The sequence below is a fragment of the Alternaria infectoria genome (genome assembly GCF_024043175.1).
Source record: "Alternaria infectoria strain BMP 0036 chromosome Unknown scaffold_16, whole genome shotgun sequence".
In the NCBI taxonomy this organism is placed as follows: domain Eukaryota; kingdom Fungi; phylum Ascomycota; class Dothideomycetes; order Pleosporales; family Pleosporaceae; genus Alternaria; species Alternaria infectoria.
Window position 1 is genome coordinate 125,190 of NW_026250705.1, and position 25,484 is coordinate 150,673.

At 52.9% G+C, this 25,484-nt stretch overlaps 8 protein-coding genes across 8 annotated transcripts; 1 reads left to right on the forward strand and 7 right to left on the reverse strand.

Moving 5' to 3' along the window:
• Positions 1-2,764: 2,764 nt before the first annotated feature.
• On the reverse strand, positions 2,765-4,263 carry J4E92_008289 (uncharacterized protein; the record flags this gene model as incomplete). The annotated part of the gene is made up of 3 exons (XM_051499642.1): positions 2,765-2,947; positions 3,038-3,437; positions 3,485-4,263. The coding sequence occupies 3 exons, from the start codon at positions 4,261-4,263 to the stop codon at positions 2,765-2,767; spliced, it is 1,362 nt and encodes a 453-aa protein (XP_051350018.1).
• Positions 4,264-7,096: 2,833 nt separating this feature from the next.
• J4E92_008290 (uncharacterized protein) lies at positions 7,097-9,656 on the reverse strand (the record flags this gene model as incomplete). The annotated part of the gene is made up of 3 exons (XM_051499643.1): positions 7,097-8,818; positions 8,866-9,442; positions 9,493-9,656. The coding sequence occupies 3 exons, from the start codon at positions 9,654-9,656 to the stop codon at positions 7,097-7,099; spliced, it is 2,463 nt and encodes an 820-aa protein (XP_051350019.1).
• A 2,697-nt stretch (positions 9,657-12,353) lies between these two features.
• J4E92_008291 (uncharacterized protein) lies at positions 12,354-13,810 on the reverse strand (the record flags this gene model as incomplete). The annotated part of the gene is made up of 2 exons (XM_051499644.1): positions 12,354-13,103; positions 13,190-13,810. 2 exons carry the CDS (start codon positions 13,808-13,810, stop codon positions 12,354-12,356), a joined length of 1,371 nt encoding a protein of 456 aa, XP_051350020.1.
• Positions 13,811-14,540: 730 nt separating this feature from the next.
• On the forward strand, positions 14,541-15,948 carry J4E92_008292 (uncharacterized protein; the record flags this gene model as incomplete). Its single annotated transcript, XM_051499645.1, has 4 exons — positions 14,541-14,797; positions 14,852-15,100; positions 15,151-15,332; positions 15,380-15,948. 4 exons carry the CDS (start codon positions 14,541-14,543, stop codon positions 15,946-15,948), a joined length of 1,257 nt encoding a protein of 418 aa, XP_051350021.1.
• Positions 15,949-16,536: 588 nt separating this feature from the next.
• Positions 16,537-16,834, reverse strand: J4E92_008293 (uncharacterized protein; the record flags this gene model as incomplete). Its single annotated transcript, XM_051499646.1, has 2 exons — positions 16,537-16,708; positions 16,782-16,834. 2 exons carry the CDS (start codon positions 16,832-16,834, stop codon positions 16,537-16,539), a joined length of 225 nt encoding a protein of 74 aa, XP_051350022.1.
• Positions 16,835-18,762: 1,928 nt separating this feature from the next.
• Positions 18,763-20,136, reverse strand: J4E92_008294 (uncharacterized protein; the record flags this gene model as incomplete). The annotated part of the gene is made up of 2 exons (XM_051499647.1): positions 18,763-19,899; positions 20,128-20,136. 2 exons carry the CDS (start codon positions 20,134-20,136, stop codon positions 18,763-18,765), a joined length of 1,146 nt encoding a protein of 381 aa, XP_051350023.1.
• A 406-nt stretch (positions 20,137-20,542) lies between these two features.
• J4E92_008295 (uncharacterized protein) lies at positions 20,543-23,388 on the reverse strand (the record flags this gene model as incomplete). The annotated part of the gene is made up of 3 exons (XM_051499648.1): positions 20,543-22,072; positions 22,121-22,619; positions 22,862-23,388. 3 exons carry the CDS (start codon positions 23,386-23,388, stop codon positions 20,543-20,545), a joined length of 2,556 nt encoding a protein of 851 aa, XP_051350024.1.
• Positions 23,389-24,044: 656 nt separating this feature from the next.
• On the reverse strand, positions 24,045-25,268 carry J4E92_008296 (uncharacterized protein; the record flags this gene model as incomplete). Its single annotated transcript, XM_051499649.1, has 1 exon — positions 24,045-25,268. One exon carries the CDS (start codon positions 25,266-25,268, stop codon positions 24,045-24,047), a length of 1,224 nt encoding a protein of 407 aa, XP_051350025.1.
• Positions 25,269-25,484: the final 216 nt, after the last annotated feature.

The window sequence follows — 25,484 nt, forward strand, 5'->3', positions numbered from 1 at the left end:
ATGACAGATAAGCGACGGCTGGTGACGGGCGGACAACGGAGGGGCTGCTAGTAAGGAGGGCCCTGGGTGTGGAGAGGCGCTGGTCGTATATCACTTCGCGGGTGTGAGGCGATCTATACCGCGTGCAGCGAGTCTGGGTGGGACCAAGAGCATCTAGAAAAACGGGAACATGGAGGGCCCCATTTATCTATAATATAGTAGGGCTGGAGACGCCGGTGTGGTTCTGAGGCAGAACCGCGCCTGCTGCTGCGCTTAGGAAGTCGCGATGTCACACGATGCACTCTCGTTGGATCGGACTAATTATCCCCCTCGCCCGGCGCACGCTGAGTGGTTATCGCTTTGATTGTCCAAGGACTTGAACATGTTCGCAGACGTCCTCCGCCCGTCATGTGGTGGATTGTTGATAATGCAGGTCCCGACGTAAGCGCAAGGAAGGCTCGTTGGTAGTGTAGTATCCTGGAAGATCATTTCGCCATCGTCAGGCACCACTCCAAAGTGCCGAACAGCCATCATGCCTCACTTCGACTCTACATCCCGGTCCAGTCACGTCGACACGTAAACCTCGCAAACCCCGCGTTGCGTTGCGATTATGAAGGAAAAAGTTTCTCAACCGCGACAACGTGTCGTCTTGCGTCAGCTTCACTACGACAACACAGTGATTAGAAACGACGAAGCAAGCCACTTCATGGGGTATTCATGGGATATCCACGGACATGTTCCTCGTTATGAGGTAGTAGTTGCTCATCTTTGAAGAGTTTTCAGTTTGACAAAACGTCTCAAAACTAGGTGTATTGCGATCATCCCGTCCCCAATGGACAACTCCAATAACGAGCACGAGATACGATCACGCCATAGTCTGGATCAGATGTGCATACTCTTCTTTCATGCGTCTCTAGGGTGTTTCCTGCTTCAATAACCAGCGCGAACAAGATCATGACCCAATTCTGAGTCAACGGCGCACACTCTCCCTTCGTCATCTCCCAAAAGTTGCCACTTCAGTGATCAGTGCGACACAAGATTGAGTACAGTATGAGTCAACGGCGCGTACCATACTGTCTCTTGTTCGAGAATCTTTCCACAGCTAGTATCTATCGTCCATCCCACCCCTAGACTTTCCCGTCCTCTACCTCTACGAATCTACCCGCCCTATCGCATCTCCCTCGTCCACTCCGCCTCATCTTCTACCCTCCCCTCCCCTCCCCTTCCTCCTTCCACCCTATCAACTTCATCGATCTCCCTCCGCTCAGCCCTCCCACCTAACAAACCTCCCCCTTCCACCATCCCCATACCCCCTCCCTCCTATTTCCCTCTCCTTCTCTCTCCTCCCCCTAACCCTCTCCTCCCTCACCCCCTCCCTCACCCCCTCCCTCCCACACTGCCTACACCAGCTACACTCGCCCTCAACCCACATCGTCTGGCTCAACCTCGCGCCCACCGGACACGCTCGAACGGGGTTGAGCGAGCGAGCGTAGGGGCACAGGCGGATGTAAGGGGATGAGGGGGCTGGAGGACAGGCGCAATGGGGGTGAGTTGTGAAGGTTATGATACACATGCGAGGCTACAAAGTCGTTGGAAGTTGGCCTGGGATTTGGGGTAGGGTGGATGTTGGATGTTGGTGCGCGCGAGGGGGTAACGTAGATGTTGGTGCGTTGTTATGTATCCCGAATGATACTCCAGGACAGTATCGTAGCCGTGCGAGCGATGACTCTTCTTTCCCGTCTCGATGTACCAAAAGCTTGGTATTACTCTTTAATCGTCGATGAACGGGACAAGCTTTAGACTAAGTAAAGATGGCACGATACAATTGTCGTAGTGATACCGTGAGGATACTGGTACCTCATCAATACATACCTACAATCTCTCATCTCGTCTTATCAGCAAGCCATCTTCTTTCAACACTGCCACAATGTTTTTGCTTCAAAGATACGCGGGTACAAGAGACAACGGTACAAGCCAACCAAGCGATTGTTCAGTGTAACAAGCACACTACCCGTTTGACCAGTCGCAGCAAGCTGTCGTTTGACCTAACAACGACAACGAGGCAGGCTTTGCAAGTCGCTATCGGAAAGAGCAGGCGCAGTCATTGCCTTTTTATCCGACCCAGTCGGAGAACGTTGGTTTGACAGCACAACATCAGCCAGCATCGCTACCAGCGAAGCAGACGTTACGCGTTCCTTCTATTATCCAAGGAGAGCTAGTCGCAATCCCTCTAACTCTTCTGCATTCCTCTTCGATGTAAAGGTTCCTCGCCCGAACGATGATTGATCGAAATTTCAGATATTTGAAGCTTTGTATAGCTCTCTCTCATCAGATGGCACTCGAAGTATATTGTACGAAGACCAGCAGTGTATACAAGCTATTACAGTGCTACCATCTATTACTACTGCGTCGTACAATTGGTTAGACATCGACTCTGGTGAACGCTGTCGTGAGTTAGCTTAGATTGTATGAAAATAGAGATGAGGTTTAGTAGCACAGAGCAAGGCAGAGCAAAACGGAAGAAACGAGGCTGAGCCAGTATTCCATAACAAGGAAAATAAGTATTATGATAATGTACGTTTTTCATCGTGCAACGGCTTTCCCACCTAGCCACGTATACACAATCCGTCGGTCGGTCGCACAAGCAGCCTAATCCACACTATCTGCTTGCTTGCGTGCTTGCTAGGTCCAACGGTTAAACCAGGAACATCGACCCGACTACCGCTTCAGGCCGACGTTTGCCTCCGGTTTGAAAGCCCTAATATAGGTACCAATTCACAGCATCCTAAGCCGCAGTATCCATAGCCGGCTCGCTCTTCGTCTGTTTACCCGTACGACCACGGGTGACTTCCTGCTGTTGCTGTTCTCCTTTGTGTTGTTGGGGACTCCTAGCTTCCTGTTCGTCGGAGCTGTCGTCGATGGGGGATTGCGGGCGGCTGTCGTTTAGGTTGCGGCGGGAGCGTGCCATCTAATCATCTTGTTAGTAAACTCATCCTCTCAATTCTTCATGTCCGCGTATTTGCGGTTAAGCAGGGTTATGGAGATGGAGACAACGTACCCAAGACCTCACACCACCAATCAAACCCAAATTATACCCAGCGGCAAACTCGCTACTCTCCCTCGTATTATTCGCCCTCGGAATATCAAGGTGACTGAGTCGCGAAATCGCAGAAGGAGAACGAGCAACCGTGGCTGCTTCCATGGTTTCCGCCTGCGACTGCTCGCGCGTGGGTGTGCGGGCAGGGGATGCAGGGCGACTCGATTGCCAGAATTGGCGGAAGTCTTTGCTGAGTTCCTGGCCGGTTGTTGTCCAGTTTGCTTTGATGCTGTCGCGCAGCTCGGCCATGGTGCGCTTGACGTCGAGCTCGTTCTTCTTGAGCCAGGAGACGTTGAGTTCTTTGCGGGAAGTGCCGCGTTTGAGTTGACGGTCGATGTATTGGTCGTAGTCGCGGACGATTCTGGGGTGTGTTAGTATAGGCAGGAGGAATTGAGTTGGCAGACTTACTTTGTGATGATACCTGTTGTGCTGAGACCCTCAGTTCTTTGGGTGACGAGGAACATGCCTCGCTCCTTGATCGGGCCGTAGATATCGTCACCCTCGTCTGCGCCGTAGGGAAGATCGTCGTGGGCGACGTAGTCAATGTTGTGCTTCAACAGGAACTCGGCGGTCACGATCCACGGGCAGTCCTCGATAACCTCGTCGACCCATTTGCAATGGCGCACGCTCTCAGCACGTTCTCTCGCCGACAAGACGGTAAGACCCTTGCGCTTATGTGTCTCCTTGTTACCAGTAACGCCAACTATAAGCTGGACGTTGGGGAAGGCCGTCTTGGCCTGCTGGAGGGCGCGCATGTGGCCAATGTGGAAGAGGTCGAAAACACCGTCTGCGTATATCCTGACCGGGCGTCCCTCTGGCGGCGGGTTCGTCTTGTAGCCTACGGGGTCGACCAGGCCAGCTTTGGGCGGAGGCTCCATGCGCATGCTGCCGGCTTCACCACCCTCGCCGTGGTCGTCGCCGGCGAGCGATGACGTGCGCCGGCTCTTCTTGCTCGCGCGCTCATCCTCGTCGGTATCTTCGTCGCCGTGGGCGCTCTTAACGCGAACCCGCTTGGTGGTGGTGGTGCCATTAGCATCGGCCTGGCGCTCCTTCTTGGACGCGACGGCCTGGAGAACAGGGTCCTCGGCACCCTCGTCCGAGGCGTCGCGCGATGAGGGCTGCACAGCGTCCATGGCGTCTTTCTTGACCGAAGATACAGTGGTGGACCGCTTTCGTTTTGGCGGCATAGGCGTGGGGTCGAGGCAATTACGGACAATTACGCTGCACGTGCAAACTCAAAAACTATGTTGAGAGGGCGGAGTGGTCTGTAGGTGTGGAGAGTAGGAGTAGGCGTCGGGTGCGCAATGCCCAGATATGGGGGAACACGCGGGTGATAACGGTCGAGGTCGGGGCAATTATGCGCAAGCGCCAATTAGATGGGTGAGGAAGTGACGACGGCCTTGCGCAGCATCGCAGACGCACACAGCAGAGACGGTGAGACAGTAGATAGACAGTGGATAGACGGTGACGGCGTGGCTAGTATAATGTTGGACACGCGTAGATTGCGTCTAGCTGCCGCTCCGTAAATTCTCGCGCTTCCTTGAATCCTGATCTGATCGGCACCTTGGCATGACGCCAGTCCGCCCAACGCTCCCTGCGCCACACGCTCTTGACGCGAGCGGACTGGTTGAGCGCTCCAACATGGCCCACGTGTGGCATTTCCCATCCTGATTCCTCGCATTTGCATCATTCGCATGTGACAGGGGCCTGCCAACTTCTGGACTCTGGACCCTGATATTTAACAATATGTCATGATACCTAGGTATGGGAGATCAATGTCGGAGGTCTGAGCATTGAAGGCCAGAGTGCTATCATCTGGACATAACCTCCACCACCTCCCTCCACCTCCCCTCCACCTCCCCCACCCACCCATGCCTGCCAACTTCTGGACCCTGTGCCTGATCTGAGAACGTGTCATCATGCCTTTACGTCGAAGTACTCAGATGTTGAGGTCTACAGCGTACATTGGAGAAAATACCATTCGCATATCTGGTTGTTGCGGTCAAGTCGCGCCGAAAAGGATATCGTAATCCTCACAATCAAAAACATAAACATAGAAGGAGTAGAGCATCGAAGTCTGAGCATTGAAGATCAGAGTTCTATAATCTGTATTGCAGCTCTATTAGCATAAGTGTGTATACTCTTACATAGTACACTCATGCGCTCGACGCATCCACCTCATCCACCACCCAAACCCTAACCTCCCCATCATCCCCCGTAGTAAGCACAACCTCCTCCTCCTCACTCCTCCTCCCCTTATCCGCCCTCTTCGCCCAACAAACATGATTAATCTCAAAGACATCATGCCCAGAAAATAGTTCCGCAACAACCACCCATTCAGTCGGACTCTGCGCTTGTGCGCCATCAACGTTCATCTCCTCCCCACCAGCCTGTCCTCTCCACCTCTCCTTATAAACAATGACTTTACCATCGCTCCCCGCACTAACAATCATACCCGTCCTGCGACTCCAAGAAACCGAATAGATAGCGCGTTCGTGAACCTGTGGCAGAACAGCGTCTTGATACCACTCCTCGTCGATAGCCGCCGAGCGGATGATACTAGGGACGCCCGTCTTATTACTCGCGTTGTCATCCCCCTCTTTCGCTTTCCTACGCCATATCCGTACCGTGCAGTCATCCGAGCAAGTCGCGAGTCGCGGTCCCGATCGTTCCAGCTCCGTGATATATTCCGCTCGCTGCTGTTGTGACGCATCCGATATACCAGTAACATCTTTCCTCCAATCCCGTCCACCCATCCCACCCCCCTCAAACTCCGCCCACCAAACCGTCTTCCCATGCCCCTCAATCATACTCACCTGAACCCAATCATCCGCATCCTCCTTGTACAACCTAACCGTATCGTCGTAGCTCGTGCTAACCAGTAAATCTTCCTCGGGGTGCCACGCCACGCTCTTGACATCGCCGTCGTGTTCCTGCAGCACAGCAACCGTTTCAAAGTTATCGTCTTCGAGCTCCTCCCATATCCACACGCTCTTGTCGCGGGAGCACGTCGCTAGATATTGCCCGCTGGGACTCCAGGCTAGGCATTTGATTTCGGATTCGTGGCCGTCGAGGATGCAGGAGAATTGGTAGTCGTCTGCGTCGTCTTGTTCGTCTCCATCACTATCTTCCCCACTTGCACCAACCCTCCTACCCGTGAAGTCCTCTTCGCGTCCCACACCACCCTCCTCCCTCCGCCATATCCCCGCACTACTATCAAAACTCCCAGTCGCCAACACACTCTGGCCGCGTGTATTTGGTTTCCAAGACACAGTCCGCACGCTGCGCTTATGCCCACCCGTTATAGAATGTAGGAGCGTGAAGGAGGTCAAGCTGTAGACGCGGACGCTGCGGTCGGAGCACGCAGTTGCGACGATGGGAAGCGAGGGATGCGGCGCCGATTGCCAGGTTCGTGAGTTGGAGGGTGGTGTGAGGGTTGCGAGGGGTGTGAGTTTGTGGGTTGGTGTGGTGGTGGTGGGCGAAGACATTATGAGGGGCCGCGAGGGCGGGCTGGTCGCGATGGGTGGAAAGCGATTGTGGCGGGTTGTTGGAGGTTCCAATGGGATCAGGGATGGATGTATGCTGTAAGAGGGCGTACACACTAGCTGGACTTTGGTAGTGGCTTGCAGCCGGAATTGAGTCAATGTTTTTTGGGCAGTTCGCGCGTGGGGCATAGAAAGTTCAGATGAGCGTCATTCGCCAAGCCTCCCACCATTGCGGGTCGGTCTGCGTTATCGGACGCCTCTGGCCTTCACATATGCTTCATCTTGTCTTTGTTCCAATACATCTACTTTATTCTTCTTCCTACATAATATACATATTACAAGCTTTACACTCTTTTGTCAAAGCCCTGAAGCAGCTCCCAGATCCCAAACGCCTTCCCGTGAATCGTGAATGTCCCTCGTTGTGTCATCGCATGTCATTATGAAGGGTATTCCAATGCCAACAACCTCGACGCCGGTAATGCTGCAAAAAAAAAAAGAACTGTTGAAAAGACACCATCCCACCGATCAACGGTGTCTACTTCCGGATACCGTGGTAGCCTGGCGGGCGAATCGCGTGCGGGTCGCGGAACGCAGTGGTAATAGACATGAGTCGGTCTGCCAGCGTCTGTTGCTCCGTCTCCGCCATACCAACATTGGCGCGAACACCAAGATCGTGGAGCTCTACATTCGCACCCGCCTTTGTCTCGTCCACATGGATGTTCTGGGTCGAAGTGACCATGATGCCTCCCCATGGATGCGACGAAGGCTCAGCTTGAGAATGCGTGGTGCAGTTGACCAGACCCTTCTCCGAACACGTGTCTGCTTGCTGCCAGCTCAGCTCCGTTGAATTCGATCGCTTCGAACGTAAACCGCGAGTCCATTTGCCGCCGCGGCTGCTGGGTGGCATCTTCGTAATGGAGGGTACGCGTCGGAGGCTGCTAAACTCTTTGTGGTTCTTCTGCGCCAGTATCGCGTGGTCGGCGCATCCTGGCTGTGACCTCAGGTACGTCTGGAAAAAGGAAAGGGGAATAGTCTTCAGTGTCAGGCTCTGCAGCGACTGCACGTAAATTTCCTTGATACCGCAGAAAGCGAAAAGGGTGGCCTGGCTGGACTCGGTCTGCCCGTGCATCATGTCAATCTGCTGCGATGAGAACACTGAACGATGAAGAGTTTCTTCGGGACAGTCTCGTAGAAGTTCCATGATTCTGTTGCGGAACTTGTCGAGGAAAAGATCGTCCTCTGAGTCGGTCGCGGTCCGCTTGTTGATGCGCACCAAACAGTCGTCCAGACTGCAACCGTTGAAGGTCGTGAGGATGTTCAGCTGCCGACTGTCCAGCTCGTCGCTGCTCAGCTTCACCATCGGGATGCGACCAGGTGTAGCTCGCGGTACGATGACGTCCAGGCCTCTCATACCGGGCTTGGGCTGTACGAGGAAAGATCCGATGTAGGTTCCTTTCTTGGGAAGGGATAGCTGCCTCTCACTGAAAGCTTGTAGGCGTCCAACGAGGTTCTCAAGATCATCGCGCTGTATCTGCAGGCTGCGCGCCAGGTGATCGCTGACCTGCTCGACACTCGCGAATCCGTATCCAAGGTTGTGTAGCCGATGTGCCTCGATGGTGTCGACCTTCTTTGTAAGTACAAGCATCTGACCTCTTCCGAATAGGATGGGGTTGACCGCTCCAGCTTCTAGGTCCTTTGTCGCTACGTCTGCAGCCACGATGGTCTTGTTACCGTAGTTGCCTGTCCAGATTGCGCGGTTCATCACCGTACCCGTTGTCAAGACCTCCTCATAAAGATTTCCAAGATTCTGCAGGCTCGTGTCGAGTGTCTGCGCAATCTCGTGCGCTGTGACACAGAACAGCTCCCGGAATGTAGCCGAGTAGCTTATGTCGTCATCGGCCTCCAGAGACGATCGGCTGTTGCTTCCGTGAGTAGGCGCTTGGAGGTATCCTGTCGCTTGTAGATGCTCTCGCATCGTCGGGATGAGATCGGAAATGCCGGTCCAGTTGCGCGATACTCTAAAGATCCACTGGAACACAGGATGCGATGTGTTGAATTCGTCGTCAAATGTTCTTTGGTGGAACTGGTGGGTGATGGTCTGACATGGCATCAGTCCGCTTTGACTGACGAGCAGTCTTCCTTCCGGATCGAATGTGGCGATGGCAAGAACGACCTGTTGAGCTCGGTTCTTTTCCAATCGACGTTGACGCTGTTTGATGAAGCCGAGAAGGAAGCATACAGCACACGCACTCAGGCACTGAATTCGATTAGCAATGCGCGAGGCTCGTAGAACGTGTGACTTACAAGGCAAAGAGAGATGATGAGGTTCGTGTTTCTTTCTTGACCAGGCCCGTCGTGGTAGCCGCGGATCTCATACCAGGTGCCAGCTGCCGCAGTCCAGTGCATGCCGCACACGGCCAAAGCGAGTACGACGGCCACGATGATTCGTCGCCAGACGTTGTTCATCCAATGCTTGTTCCAGTGGAAGAAGAGACTGAACGAAATGAGACAAGCGCCCACAGCGATAGATGCAGCTCCAACGACGTGTGGCCAGCTGAGGATGATCCGGTAGTTGGTAGTGCCGTTGTTTCCCAGGTAATGCATCTCTGTTACAGCCGCTCCTCCGCAAACACCGCATACGCCCAGTGATGCGAACCGAACGAGAGATCCTTTGCTTCCTTTGTAGAACTTATCCGCAGCCGATAGTCCCAAGAACATGACGACCACCGGTAGGACAGCCGATACAGCGGTGTAAGTCGAACTGTAGTAGAGTTGAATCTCTTCTTCTCCGTCACCGAGCACGATCGCCCTGTTGCCGACGAAATGCATACACCAGATAGCCACCAGTCCGAACGAAACTGCGCAGCCTCCTACTTGTACCCTAAACTGGAGTTAGTGGTTGTCGTACAGCGAAGTAAGATCAGAACGTACCACGACCGCCATCCTGCTCCTGAAACTCTCCGATGTAGCAACTCTACAGTTGTGAAAGCACCAATGAGGCTGACAATGTATGAGCCTACAATGAGTGCAGGAAGAAAAGATATAGCGGGTCTGCTCCCCAGCGGGTACTTGATCTCGATCTCTGGGTTCAACATTACGAAGCAGTTGTTGATTGAGTGTTTTGAGATGTGTCGTACTCTCGTGAGGCTGATAATGCGCCTTACGTTCACTTCCTCAGCTGTGAAAGCTGCACTCTGTCAGTTGGTCATGTTTGTTGCATTGATGAACGAGTGAGATTACTCATTACTTACGTTTACAGAAGAGGAGTGAAGTGAGATGGAATCAGCCGAGCGGAACCGCACTGGTATAATCGCCCTGAATGTGTTTCTTGGATGAAGCTCGTCACAGTCAAGTGGTTTGCATCATACACCGCAGATCGACGCAGGAAGGCGATTTCGGTGTTTCGTTTTGAGGATCCAAGTCAGGAGGTGACCAGCGTCTTGTAAGCTAATGACTTTTCTGGGGTCCAATCGCGCGTATGCGGAGGTAATGGTATATGTAGGTTCTCCTCGCAGCAGTCAAAACTTAGAAGTCGATCGGAGGGGTAGCCGGTGAAAAGAGGGTTCTGCAGGTGTGTACCTGAATGCGTTCCGGTGGGTAGTGTTCCCTTCTAGACGTCCGCTGAAGTGGAGGACATAGTTTGCGCCTGATTAGTCTGGTGCGGGAGGCATGACAGCGACACCCCGTCGCACGAAGTCTCCACACTCGTCTGCTGGGACCGATCACATAGCTCCGCCCTCTCCATGCCGAGATGCCCATGGCGCCAATCCAGTTTTCCACGCCACAGCTCTGGCCCCTTCATGCAAACGACCTTGATACGGCTTGGGCCTATTAGCCTAGGTGTAGTGGCTTCGCGGCGTGGCCTCGAGTAATTTCAAAGTTCACGAATCCCGTTCGGCCTGACCTTCTAGCCACTCGCGCAGCGAACGCGGCCCGCTAGTCATGCATCTGTCCCCAACAGGCCGTGGTCTCCTGCTGTGTTACAAACGTGGCTGATGGATCTCCGAAGGACCGTGCTTTCCCTACGAATACGTGCGAGGATAGAATTCGTGAGCGGGATGTGAATTGCAAGCGACGAACAACCACCGCGGACTGCACGGCCAGAGGCGAGTGTCATGCGGCCTAGAATGGGGCCAGATGTCATCGCGAAGCTAGCGTGCAGACTCAACTCTGGTACCTTGGCCGACTGATCCCGGGTATTAAGACATATGGTACGGGTGGTAATTTGAGTTCATTCAGAACGCCAACACGGCAACGAGGGCGTCTCCGCGGGGAGGAAGCTGACGCTGATGAAGCGTGATTTGGCCAGGATGGGCATGTCGCACACGCTCTGGGCATGTTCCGCATATCCAGAGCATCGGTACAACAACCATTGATTGACGAAACATTGTCGGTCTCCACCATGATGTAAGGTGATGGATCTTCGCAAGGCACCTTCTCGACTCGAAGCGCCCTGTCATTCCAATGGTTCTGCGCAAGCGACGAACGCCGCGCTTCAAGGCCTCGATTGTAGGGACTGCCGTGCCGTGTATATGAAAGAGGACTATACCATTAGCATGACAACAGCCAGCCATGTTCAAACCCAGGAGGCGGTTGCGAAATGCAAAACTTTCAACCCGATGGCCCGTTCGAGTGGTAGACTCGGAAGAGCCGAGTTGACATGTGTCGCCATGCTCGCAAACCTGCCGTTGGTACGACGGCACATAACAGTAGTGAGGTGGAGACAGAGCGTGCTTTCCTCCGATCGCAGATTCTCAGGACGTGGCACGGCCTGTGCCCGATAGCCGAAATTGATCACCTCCCGTGCAGCTGGTGGGGCGCGAATCACGTTCAGAGAAGAGGTCGACGTTGGAGAGCGTACAACAGCTGCAGAACAATGTCATGCCGTCTCGCAGCTCTCGCAGGCATGTTACACGAAGAGCCGCTGACCTCCGACATACAGCAGCCGCTTTCGCTTTGCCGGCTGCTGAGTATGTGGTAACTTTCGTGAGTGTTTGCATTCCGAAACAAAACTTGGTTCGCTTAGTGCAACCTCGGCAGCGGAGGACGCGAATCATTGGACATCGGCGACGTTGAGTGACAGGAAAGTTTGGGCGGACCTGTTTACGCCACGCGGTTCACTCCGGAAGTACGAACAAGACCAGTCTGTCTGGTGCAGAAGGGGTTCTGGTAGTCGAAGTTTCTTTGAGTCCGCGCCACGGCAGTTGGATCGGAGTTGAGCAATCGTTCTGTGGAGGCGCACGCCGTCAGGGACCAACTCGAGATGTACAGGTCCTTTTCCTGTTGAGTGCAGGACCTGCAGGATGATGTGCAGCTTTAGCCACCAGCCAAGCAATCCTAGAGTGCAGGAGGACTCCGGAGTAAGGAAGGCCGTCTATGTACACGATTCATGCTTCGTGTTGCGAGGTTGTGGCGGTTTCTTCGAAGGGCGTTCCTGGAAGCCGTGATCTACCTACACGTGCATCACCCCATTGCTGACTCGATGGATGGTCGACGATAGGCCCATGGGGTGATTGTTCCCAAAGTCGACCCATATGCTATTGTAGAACCGGTGGCAGAATGCAGGAACGCAGGGTAGTTCCGTGAGGCTCAATAACAGAGCCGACTATGAAAAGCCACATTTAGAGTAACCGGATATAAATATCTTCGGAGCCATACCAACGACCACGTGATGCTGCCCTTCCTCAATGAAACGGGTGTTAGCTCGCTTCGGCCGAAAATCTATACAGCCGAAACTCTATTCTGTAACAACAATGCTAGTGAGCTGAAGTCCAAGTGCGACCCCTTTGTGTCTAAGAGACTAGCAGCAGATCCTCGGTATGATCAACGTCACCTTCAGCTGACATTTGATGTAAAAGTTCTTGCTCGGCGTTCGGCTGCTGTTGCGACGAAGGTTGTAAAGTCTGAGATGACGAGGCACCCGACTGCGGAACATACATGTCAGGTGTAAAGAGTGGATATGTAGCTGGGCTGCCGGGCGTATGAAGCTGTTCATTCGTTGGACACGCTGTAGTCGATGTTGCATTTGGAGAATGCGAGTCGAGGAGCAGGTCGTCATCATCGCGAACATCGAAGAGCAAGTCTGGGCTGTCAAGAGATCGCGCTTGTTGTTGGGTCGCTTGGGGACCCGCTGTCAATGCCGACTCATCCTCGAAACACTCGTGCAGGCCGTCAGCCTGGAATGATGTAGTGGGCTGAGTATGCTGCCAGGCTTGTTCCTCATCCGCGAGCATGTCGTCAGAGTCTGGCTGGGCTTGTTGAACAATAGGCGCCACACACGGTTTGATCGGGGCCATGGGTTTATCCATGAGACTTCTTTGGGACTGTACCCATAGATGGCTTGCGATGGCTGACTCGGCTTCAGCGGCCTCATAGTCAGCGTCAGGTAGTGTTGAATCTAAGCGACTTGACAAGGCTTGGTGCGCAACCATCTTCAAGTCCTTTATCTTGTCTCTTAACGAGATGGATGCTGCCTTTACGCTGCCGATTCGGCGTATGGAACAAGCAATGGTAGGTAGGAGATGAGCTCTTTGGGACAATGCCTGCTTACGAGTTAGCACTGCACACAGGATGAGAAACATCTTTCTCTCACGACAAGATATCCGGTCTTCCATATCGCAGGAACGACATCGGCCAACCCTAGGCGGAAAGTGCTCGCTTTGGCCTTCAGTCCCAGCGGGGCCTTGCTGAGAGTACCAGAAATCGACAAACGCAACGCTCCATCGACCATGCTGGCAATCTCTATCTGTTCTGGTAATTTGGGACTCGTGTGGGACTTTCGCCGCCCCGCAGAATCGTTTGTCGGTCGATTGCGCCTTCGTTTCGATATTTCTGCCTGTTCAAGTGATGCTGATTGAGTCGATACCACACCCTCTGTAGCTGGTCGTTTTCGTTTCCTGTGCGCAGAAGCCCTCGGAGCAGTTGACGTGCGGTCAATGTGTCCAGCAGGCGATAAGTCCTGGAGTTCAATCTCGTACAGAAGTGCATCAGAGTCCTCTTCTTCTAGAGTCGCTACCTTTCGCTCACCCGGGGATGAAGTCGTTCGTTTCACTGCGGGCCTCCTACGCGGGCTTGCTTCCAGAATGTCCATGCAAATGCGTATGGACAGGAGTGAGACTGACGCGATTCCCTTGGGCGGTTGAATGTCTACCGCTGGAACATCCGAGAAGAGTCGGTGACGCTTCTTTCCTTCTTGCATGCTCGTGACTGAGGAGTGGTTGATGTCCAGACGTATTGTCCCGGGGTCCATTGCGATATCTGTTCGATGCGTTGGCGTCAACGTCAACTGATCCCAGACCTACAATTTGTCAATATCATCCCAAAACAGGAGCAATTATACTCACCGGCGCACCAAGAACGGCATTTGCGAGGTCTTGCAGCTGCTTGTTAGGCAAGTGCTCATCGCGTAGACTGAGCGTCATGTCAATGTGCATGTCATGTCCACGGCTCACCCATACAGCACCAGATGTCAACGCGTCTAGATATTCGGCTGATGTTACTTGCTGTAGGTAAGTTGCATCCTGTTTTGGTGAGATGGTGATCAATGTTGTGAGCCAAAGCTCGTGATCAGTAGCAGGCGAGCTGAGCACTGCGCGCCCGAGCTCGATTGATCTCGACATTATCGTCCAACCAGACTCCGGTCTGTGGAGGAGGCGAAAGCAGCGACATGGGCATTGCAGAGATTGGTGGAGCGACGGGGTCTGAGATTGTGATGTATCGTTATCGGTGCCAAGAGATGGGTTCGGCAAGCACCCTGAGGGTTGTTGCTTCCTCGCGGGCTCGCGAGTCCTGCAACCTCCACCTCGCGTCGCAACATGAGGAGCCTCACCACCAACGCGCTTCGGCGCGTCAGTCAAGCTGCATTGCCCCAAAACACCATTTGCAGTTCTCCAGTAGCAGTCGCGGGCTCAATTGGTCGAAGACATCTTCATTGCAGCCCCTCGCGACGCACCGATGGCGTATTTCGAGAGCTCACGTCGATGCGCGTGCGCACCCCATGGATAGAAGCCTTGCGCCAACAGCAGTCAGAGGGGAAACAACCTACGGAGCCTTCAGGAAAGCCCGAAGTACCCAAAGATCGCAAGCTGACAGGGAAACGTATGAGCGAGAGCTACCATTCGGTTGTACTCCCGCTGGCTCAGGACCCATGGATCCTCGACACGTATCTTAACGCCTCAGGGCACATACGGCTCGGAACCATCTTCATGGATCTCGATGCTCTCTCTGGCATCATTGCGTAAGCGTTCAACAGCTACGCGTAGTAGCTGACCTGGTCTGAATGCTGCAACAGGTACAAGCATACCGGAGACGACGTGACTACTGTTACGGCTAGCTGCGACCGCATTACCATTCACTCCCCACTAACCGAGATATGCGATCTAGAACTATCTGGCCGTGTGACCTATGCGACTGGCAGAAGCAGTCTGGAGATCACGATGCAGGTTGCCAAAGCACCTAAGAAGGGCGAGCAGGCCAAAGACGAGGACGTCTTGATTAACTGCACCTTCACCATGGTTTCGCTAGATCCAGGCACCAAGAGGTAAAGATCAATATAGTGGGTAAGGATTCTGGCAGCTAACTGGTCCGCAGGCCCGTAAACGTCAATCCTCTAATCGTCGAGACGCCCGAAGAGAAACGTCTCTATGCTCTGGGCGAGCGTAACTCGAAGGTGCGAAAGGAGCGTCGGGACACCTCTTTGCTCAAGCATACGCCGAACGACCTTGAAAGCGACCTCATACACGCCTTCTGGCAAAAGCAGTTGCAGTATCATGGTCAGTCGTATCGCTACCACTACTCATCGCCCAACTAACAACCGCAGACCCCTACGATGACCTACGCAAACCCGATAACGTTGTCTTTATGGATGCGACGCGTCTCCAGACCGCCACAATCATGCAACCGCAATACCGCAATCGCCATCACTTCATGATATTCGGTGGCTTCCTTCTCAAGCAGACCTTCGAACTCGCTTTCACTGCTGCCGCAGCCTTCGCACACGCTCGCCCGACCTTCGTCTCCCTCGATCCTTCCACCTTCCAAAACCCAGTGCCCGTCGGTAGCATACTATACCTCACGGCTACGGTCGTATACACAGACCCGCCGCTGATCGGCGCACCGGATGAGAAGGTCGACGATCAAGCCGAATACACACGAGTGCAGATTAGGATTGACTCCAAGGTGCGAGACGTGGAGCATGGCCACAGCAAGCCGACAGGGCAGTTCAACTATACGTTCACGGTACCGAAGAACATCAGGGTCATGCCAAGGACCTACCAGGAATTCATGATGTACATCGATGCAAGGAGGCGAGCTGAGCAGGTCAAGCGGACATTGGAGGAAGGATACGGTGTCAGCCCGAAGACGGCAGAGGATAGTCTGACAGAGTGAGGACTGGACGTCACGTTACAGGCAGGAACAAGGCAGATTGAAGTCTGGGTCATTGCTATACAGCGTGCGCTCAGCAGTATGTCCTGTAATTCAGCTTATACGAACAGTATCCAACAAGTTGACCAAAGTCTCCCATAATCCCGAACGCCTATCCCAAGAAACCCACATCGAACAAGGCCTAGGAGCCGGTGACCGCGCCTGCGTGCGCCGATAAGCCAAATCATATAATGAAAAGGTATAGCGCGTCTAACACAGGTCGAAAACGTGAAAAGGAAAGTACCGCGTGGGATTGATGCTGCATGCAGCATGCACGAGGCTGACGGTACAGGACGTGCATCAACAAGGCGGTGAGCCTCATCCAACCAATAACTGCAAACGCGCACGCGTGCCATCACAACGCTATGTGAAGTCAAGACCGCAACGTGTAAATCGCCCTGCAGGACAAGTCAGCTCCCTGCCATTTGCCATCGGACGTGTAATCCGTCTCCGCGCATCCACTCCACTCCACACATTCACTCACCCTGCATACCCGCTTGTCTTCCCGGTCAGCCGAAAGGAAAGGTGAAGTCCACCCTTGGGCCTTCCACTCTATAATTCATCCAACTCAAACTCCAACGCCACGTCTTCTGAACAATCAGTGCAGTAGTAATTCGAGAAGCCGCCGCATTCGATCTTCATCTTGGAACACATGTCGATGGACCAGGCGTCGTAGGAGTAGCCTGAGAGGAGGCGCGAGGAGCAGACTTCGATGCTGTTGGCCCTGTGGTGGTGTTAATTGCGGTTTGAGGAACTGGGGATTGGGAGAGGTGGAGGGAAGGAAAGAAAGGGCGTACCAGATGTAGTAATCGTGGTTACAGTAATACCACGAGTATGTGTATGAGCACATCTTGAATCTGACACCAGGTTGTTCGTGGGAATTGGTTGGATAGGTGTTTGTGCTTGGGTATGCTTGCCGGCGGAACGATGGCTGTCTGGATAGTAGTGTCTGTATGTGTAACGATGCTATACATATACACGTTAGCTGACCGCTTCTTCCCCTGTAGATCTCCCTTGCGTTCGTGGGTTGTGCTTCCGCGGAACATGGAGTGTGGATTCTAGACCCTGCATTATAGTCGTGGCTCCAACGGAGCTGTATGCAAGATCTATTGTTTACTTGGTACTCACCTGCAGGTCTGTTACTCCCGAAAAAGAAACCTCAATTGTAAGTCTTGGAGATGTGCTCGTGCCTTCTTGATGTCCTGTACTTCAAGTTTACTTTGATGATGTTCAAAACAGCTTTGATTCAGTATAAGATCGGTCAAAAGAGCTCTAGAAGGACATCACCGCGTCTTTATGCTCATCACTTCTGACTCTTACCAGGGGCTTGGGCCGACGGCTCATTGCAGATACGCCGATATGCTTCATGGCAGTCCCCCGGATTAGCTGATAAGACGAGGCGGTGCTTTCCAACCAATCCAACCAACCACATGTTCGTGTCATCCAAGATGGGAAGCCGAGCCGGGGGATAGATCCATGGCCCATGCTCGAGGTTCGGCTGTTCTGAGGTCGCGTGGAGAAGGCGGTGGAGGTTCAAGCATGTCAGATCGATTTGGTCTTCAGCTCCTGACCTTCTTTCAGCCTCGACGTAGGGGGTTGGAGTTGGATTCTGACATCTAGTGTATGATCAAGTGTGTTCTTTGACAAGTCTAGTACTGCATTCTGACGATAGCGAGTGCAAAGGTGTGTCAAGACACCCCAGACTTTCCTTCTCGCCGACGACCGGTTGGACCCTGCGTCTGCGCTCGGGACCTGCATGCAGGGACCTCAGTCTAGCCGGATCGGCCAGCTTCACTTCTGATTGGACAAGGCAGACCGGAACGAGCAGCTGTAACGGCCTCCGGCCTTGAGATAACGATAGTAAAGCTGTTGAAGATGGATTGCATGACTGTCATGTAGCTTCTTGAAAGGCTGCTGAGTGAAAAGGGTGCGATCGCGGTGTCTCTGTTGATCACGTGCCAAGATGTGTGACCACCTGGGCAAGATGGAAATAAAGACGATTGAAGATTATACCTAGATACAAGCCGAACTTCTTTACAGGGACTTTCACGCGATCTTCATCCCCTCCCGCGTGTTTGATATTCGCAAAACTACATCCAGATCGTTGCTCGTTGCGGCATCGATCAAAGGCCTCCTGCTTCGGTGAAGTCGGCGGTCTTATCGGCTAGCGTGCGATAACCGACAATGCCTGGGGTGTCGGCATCGCGCAGTCTTCCAGCTTCCAAGGTTCTTCAGCATCGTGAAATGAAGTCAGCCTTGAAGATATCCAAGGCGGCGATACGATGCCGACACTGACCGTGTCACCCGTCACTCATCACGTGCCGAACCTGCCCCAGCGCGCCCTCGATCTCGGTCTCGGTCCTCCCTTCTCAAAACCCGCCGGTCTCGCCAAGCAACATCCAGGAAATCGCCCCGTCTTTCTAGTCGCAGACAAGACGGGGCATCGCATCGTCATCAAATCCGGCGCCCCGATGGCTGTCGGGCCTGTCGCACCGCAATGCCGAAGGGTTTCGATGGTTTTCGACGTGTATTGCCTGTCTGGGCAATGTTGAGGTCTGGGTCTGATGGTGGTGTCGCATGTCGGGCGGCCGACCCCGAAATTTCACGGGCGTCGGCGGTGTTGGAGGGCCACCGTCGGCCGACGCTCGCGAGTAGGAGAGGGATGCGGGCTATGGATACATTATTTCCCGAGGCTTGGGTACGGTGTTGCAAGCCAGTAATGCGCGATACATTCGCAAACATACTCCAGTTATCTCGGCATCTGGTTGAGTCGCCGCATCATTCCTGGTTTGGTCGGTCTTCTGCCCACCCAACGTCACACCAAAGACCCAAGTGATCGCTGAAATGCGCTTCCGACCCCGATTCCGCTCCATCGGCCGACGTCTCTCCACCACAGGATCTCACTTCGCTCGTCTGCAGGATGCGCATGGCTGAAGGGTTGAGGTTAAACAGAGCAACTTTGTCCAACCGGTTTGGTGGGAAAGACTGTTCACCGTACACGCCCCAAGTATGGCCTGAATCATTCGGATGAAGCTCTGCCCACGCATCCGCAAGACCGTTGTTACTGACTAGCTCGTCATCTTCCGGAAGAATGCAATTGAAGTCGCCGGCGATGACCCCTTGGCCAGCAGCCCCGAGGTATGAAGCGCAGATGGAGACTTGACGCGGCCTCATCGACGGATTGATTGGCAATGAATCCAGGTGGACGTTGATAAGCCGAATTCGAGTAGGCTTTTTCTCCGACGTTTGCTTGCCCGAAGAGTTGAGGATCAGATCGCAGCACAACGCGTCTCGTCCAAAACGACTAGGTAATGCGACCCTCCAGATTGCGCCTAGCTGGATACCATCGGTGGCTACCCAAAACTTGGACACCAGTGTGATGCTGATGAACTTATGGGTTCCGAAAGCCGAAGCGTTGACATCGCTGATGTACCAGTTTTGTTGTATCCAGGAATCTTCAAGCAGGGCTGTAAGACCCTCTCTTGATACTTCTTGCAGGCAAATGACATCTGCAGCTCCGGTGGTTTTGATAACCTGCAGTAGTGAGGACATACGGGACTTTGGTAACGGCGCATCGGCGTTCACGTTCCAGCTGACGAGGCGGAATGAGCCCGCCCATTGGTGCTTAACGCCAGGTCGAGAGGCTTTACCACAAACGAATGGCATCCGGCGGTTTTGATGGAAGTTGTACCACTTCTGGAAGTTGGGCGTTGCGGCAGCTGCTGGCAAAGGTGTTTCTTGCCACCATGATGTGATGTGAGTGCGCATTTGCGATAGCATGGCGAAGTCGTATTTGTGGTGTTTGCCTGAAGGCGTGAAGCGCAGAAGGATGGCTTTTTGGTCGTTTGTATAGTGGCGGGATAAGGTGAAGTCGTGATAGGCGTCGAAGTAGTAAAGGGGAAGCGATTTGGTGGTCTACAAGTTATGCGCGCGAAATTTGAAGAAGCCCTTGCAACGTATGGGTGTTGGTCGTTACGGGTTAGCGTTGATGCCGTACCAAGGTTGAACCTTCGGTGAGAAGGCAACCGCTTACCTATCCACGGTCGCATTGCTCTTAGTCGCGGGATGCTAGGGTGTATGCCCTCATTCTCAAAGAGCTACATGGTATGTAGTCGCCTGCGCTGAGGATGTGAATATGGATACGGCTGACATTTCATTGGCGTGTTTCAGGCAGCCAAGAACTTCTTACGCATCATGAAATTTACCTAGATAGTATCACAGACTCTTTGCTTCATCCATCTCGTCATTTGGGGATAATGCCTACATGCTCCGTCTCTCCAGCATTAGATTAGCATCGCGCCTTCCACGTGAATTTGTCTCGGACGGACTGCGCAATGCTTTATCGTGATGCATGTGTCGGAGACGATGATATGCCAGCGAGAAAGTGTTCTTAGCTGCTTGTAAGCTTGTGGATGCGAAGCTGATGTAATGGGTGCTGGTTTTTTCTTTGAAAGTCGACTGCAAATGTTCTCTATCTGTGTTTTTTTGTTCATGTAGCTATTAGATATAGTGAAATACATTGGTACACATATGACTATCTGAGACTGATCTGAGAAAGCTATTCTGGCATGAAGTCTTCGTCGCAGTAAAGATATGCAGGGGCTTCAGAAGTCCACAAGTAATCGAGAGAGCAGTTCTTGCAAGCGTGCTGAATGTCGTTTTGAACATTTCTGTACCCTTTTCTGTACCAATCGTCTGGATCATGTTTTCCACATTTGTGTGCGAGTAACGCTTTGCGGAACCACGCCAGATGTTCATGGACTCTGTTCAGACTAGGCTTTGCCAATGTAGGCTTGATTGCAGCGTACACATCCCATTGAGGGTCCGATACAATCCAGAGTAGAATCTTATCGTCGACAGATTCTCTTCCCTTGTGGAAGATGTTTTCTCCATCTCGCCACTCGCAGTTCCAAATCACCGCTACCATCTGCACAAGATGCTTGATCACCCACGTAGTGTCGACTTCTTCAGATGCTGAATTCGTGATGTAGGCGCATATTCCGGTGGACATCGCTGCTGCATTTATGAAAACACAGTCTTGGGTAGGGTCGGAGACACAATAGGGCTTCACTGAAAGCGAATGATAGGCCTTTGTGTATTGGTAACATGGTGCGTAAGCTTTGTGAAGCACCGCTCGTGGATTCTCACAAGTGCGCTTGATGAAAGTATCCAGACGTCTTGCCCATGGCGTGACCTCGCGGTCGCTGTGAAAGCTGAGGGCAACACGACCATCCAGTTTCTCTTGTTCAGATGCGGTGGCACAAAGCACGTTAGTCTGGTCGCTGGCGTAACGCCGAAAGTAGCTCTCAGGACTTGAAGCCCAGGCTTCACGCAGCTTGAGCTCAAGTACGTCGGCGTGAACAACTAGCTCTTCCTGCACTGCGTCGCCCATTATCCACATGCCCTCAGCGACTGACTCAGTGAGCGCAATATACGTCAACTCTCGAATAGGTGCACCGTCACTGTCTTGACGGTATCGCAAATAAAGCGAAACCAAGATTTTCTGCTGTGGAAGATCCTCAACGTCTCTGGTATTTTCGAGCCCGGTCCATGCCTGTTCGATGATCTTGAGTCCCTGGGCGCTGGATAAGAAGAACCAACAACGGCTCGCATGAACCGTTCTCAATCTTTCCCAGCCCGCGCCCATGAAATTTTTCTTAGCATCATCATCGGTTTCAGTGATATACAGTCCTCGTACTCGTGACTCGTACTTGGCGCTGTCCCAGACCCTAATATCGATATGATTTCCAGTGCTCTTAAAGAGGGGTTCGAAAGAAGGCACAATAGTGGAGTTTATCGCATCGAAGGCTGGTTTCGCAAGCACCTCAGCCGTTTCAGCTCTGCTAATGGCAGCGAAAGGTCCATCGCCAATCCGAGAGTTGGCGTAACCAGTCCTTGAGAGGATGTCGGGGTCTGCGGTGACTGTGTAGGATGACTGCTGACCTTTGTCTACTACAGACTTCAGTTGTCTAATGATATTGGGCCGGTAGATGTCACGCGCCCAATCAACGATGTAGTCCATGATGAGAACTAATTGGAGTGCTGCATCGTGGCGGGTGATGCTCCCCTCCCATAGAAGGATGACTTTCTGCCGAGATATTAGTAAACCCGTTGGAAAAGCCATGTATCAACTTACGTAAGAAGGCAGACTGTCTGGACTAGACTTTGTGACGTAACATCCGTATACCTTCCATTCTTCTCCCCTGTACGCAAGAAACCAAGATAGCGGGCCTCCAGGTACCTTCATCTTGTTGTCCGGGTCATCTTGAAGTTGCAGCTGTAGGTACAGATGGTTTCGTATCGGTATTGCTGTTTGCGTCTCGATGTCTTTCCAATTGCCATCGCCTTTGTGGCTCTTGGCTTCCATCGCTAGGAAAGGGTATATGCAGGGTTGGTCACCACCGTCTGGATTGCAGCTCATAGTCAGTCTCTTAGACAGATATTTGAGTGCAGTGTTCTCTCCCAAGTGGGAAATGTGTAGTTGCTGCAAACTCTCCGCCATAGCTTCGGTAGTTCTTAGTCCGTAGACTCGATCAGGCTGCTTCTTAATTCGATGACGATTCTCCGGGTCGTTCTGGATGAGGCTTCGCTCGCCAATACGATACGTGAAGATATCGGTCAGTCCTGTACTCAAACTAATCACATGATCAGCTGTGATTCGCTTGCTTGGTGAATCTATCGACTCACATGCTATGCTGTTTTGCCAATGGCTCACACGAGCATCCTGAACGACGTTTCTGACGCTCTACGAGCGACATCGTTCGACTGTTACTGTGTTTCGGATCCACCTGGATGCAAGATTCCCACAGACGTCTCCGACATCCTTGGCTACTTTCGGTCAGCGTGCGAGACATGAAGTAGATCAAATGTATCATACCATCCAACTTCGATCTTAAACCGTTTAAAGACGTAGGGCTCAAGTTCCATTCTCCAGCTATCCTCGTTCTGGTGATCATCCCTCGATCGAACAGCCCAGTAGATCATCTGCTTAGCCCGCCTCTTGTTCTCGAGCTCCCATGGCTTGTCGATGGTGTCAGGTCGAGGTTGTATCGCATACGACTCGTAGCTCATCTTGCCCAGTTGCTGAATATGCTTGAACTTTATCTGATGTTCTTCAGGGACATCTCCTGGGTGCGGTGGGTAGAATTCCGGATAGAACTTGATGCGGAACTCTTTGGCTTTTGCCTCGTCTTCAGCAGCTTTCTGGCAAGCTGTTCGATTGTCGCAAACAGCATCCGCTGTTTGTTTGTCGGAAACAGCATCCGCTGTCTTCTTCCCTTTCTGTTTCTTTGGCGCCGGATCCGCATGTGTAGCTGAAGCTCCACCTCGTTTTCTCTTATTTCCAGTACTAGCAACAGTCTTCGAGGCTTGCGCATTGCCCCTGGTTCTCAGCGTCGGAGCCATGAGTGCTGATACGGAAAAGGTAATGAGATCTGGTGTAGTCGGTCTGAGTCTTGTAGGTAAGCTATGGCAACTTTGCTCCTCGACAACAAATTGCGACAAAATGTGGTGCGGCTGGCGCTGGGAAGTTACGACCAGATCAGCCGGCCGGGGTTGCGTTATAGGTGCCTTGACTCTTGGGGCCAAAAGGCCCAGCAGCAATCCTCCGCGCAGGCAGCATGTTTCGATGCATGAGCTTGAAACCGCCTACTAACTACATTCCGCCCCATCTTCTTACCCGAATCTCGCTTCCCCCACACTAGCGTGGATGCGACGGATGTTGATGGCCTGAGCGTGCATCAGGGGGATTCGCGCATCGACGTTTTGATCCATGGATCAATCACTTCCTACACTTCTCATGTTGCGCGTCCGTCATGGTGTGGGACTGCTACGCATTCGTTGTTGGTGTTGTTTCCCCACGCGCTCCGTTTTGCTGCGGGTCCCTGTCACCGCCCCCGAGCTCGTGCGTCATAGATATGACATTCTTCATCCTGCGTCTACTACGATCTCAACACTAAATGAAGGCAACGCCTATAGTGGGCATTGCGTGCGAGATGCATCGGGTCCGCTTATCTCTTGCTCCATAATCCCATGCGTTCCAGGGCGTGCCATTCCCTTCATCAGCCAAGCCACTGGTCGAGCAGACGGTCGATAGAGAATTCCATGGGGAAGTATCCGATAGCGTCGGTGGGTAGGTAGTCGATCCAGTCACTTAAGGGGCCACGAGGATCGATCATGCTCACGGCTTTGACGAATTCCCAGGACTCTGGATACCAGCCTGCTGCCTCCCAGTCGATGATAGCCGACACTCGAACGACCTTATGTTCAGTTTGCACCACCTCACCCTGCACTGGAATAGCCTGGCTATCCTCCAGAGTCACCATGATATTTCGGGGGTGCAAGTCACCATGAGTCATTACAATGCGATGATCGTCCTTCATAGAGCTCCGAAGCATTTTGACCCATGGCGTTACCGTTTTCTTGGGGTGCTGGAGAAGGAAGTCGTTGAATTCCGCTTCGGTGCGTAGAGGTGCTGAGCTTATGCGTTGAGTTCTCCTAAGATCTTTGCATAACCCCGACGTAAAACTTCCTAGACGTACACCGGATCCACAGTCCTCAGCGGTAGGAGTGCGAAGGAGCCGGAACAAAGAATTCAGCTGCTCCTGTACGAATGTCTTCTGCATAGCGGAGAGATCTGGCCAAATGCTTTCAAGTGTGGTGCCTGTTGCTCGGAACATGAACAGATAAGTCCTTTGGTCACTACGTAAAACGCCTAGGCAGTGGGGGATCGGAAGCTCCGGCACATGTGTGGCAACGTATTGTAAATTATCGATGTGATCAGGATCAAGAGACTGGGCGACTTTGACTACATGGCTCGGCCCGGTCTCGACGACGAAGGTGTCGTGGAGCTGAAAAAGGATCTCTCCGCCGCGTATCAACTGGTTCAATGCTGCCGCCATTTCTTTGGATATATGGCTGAGAACTTCGTCGCACTCTGGTGTTGTATGTACCATATGCAGAATCGATCTGTCCAAAGAGTGAGTGACTTTGACGGAGCCATCCACTGGCAGGTCCAGTAGCCCATTCGCAACGGAAGGCTGGTGATCTTCGTTGTGCGTCTCATCAACTAGGGACGAGTTAAACGCTACGGCGAGCTCATCGACCAGACGCGGATACCCTGTTGCCTCTCGCTTCAAGACTTCAGAAATATCTGCAGCAGAGTCACGGCTCACCATTGAAGTCAATTGGCTAAGCGTGGCTTCATTGGCTAGACTGCGCGCCTCTCGAACAGCGACATGGGTGGTGGTAAGCGTTGGATCGTCTGAATCTGCTGCGTGTGGCATGTCGAGCGTCCTGAAGTCGTAGATAGTGACCTCGGGAGTTGTAACTTTTCCTTGCGGAGGTGCCCAGGTGGAAGATTCATGAGGGGCGCCAAGCTACTTGTTTCCCCACACTAGCGCGGATGCGACGGATGTCGGTGGCCTGAGCGTGCATCAGGGGAAATCAGGCACCGGCATGATAGTCCACAGCTCAGTCTACTTCTAACACACATCCTCCAT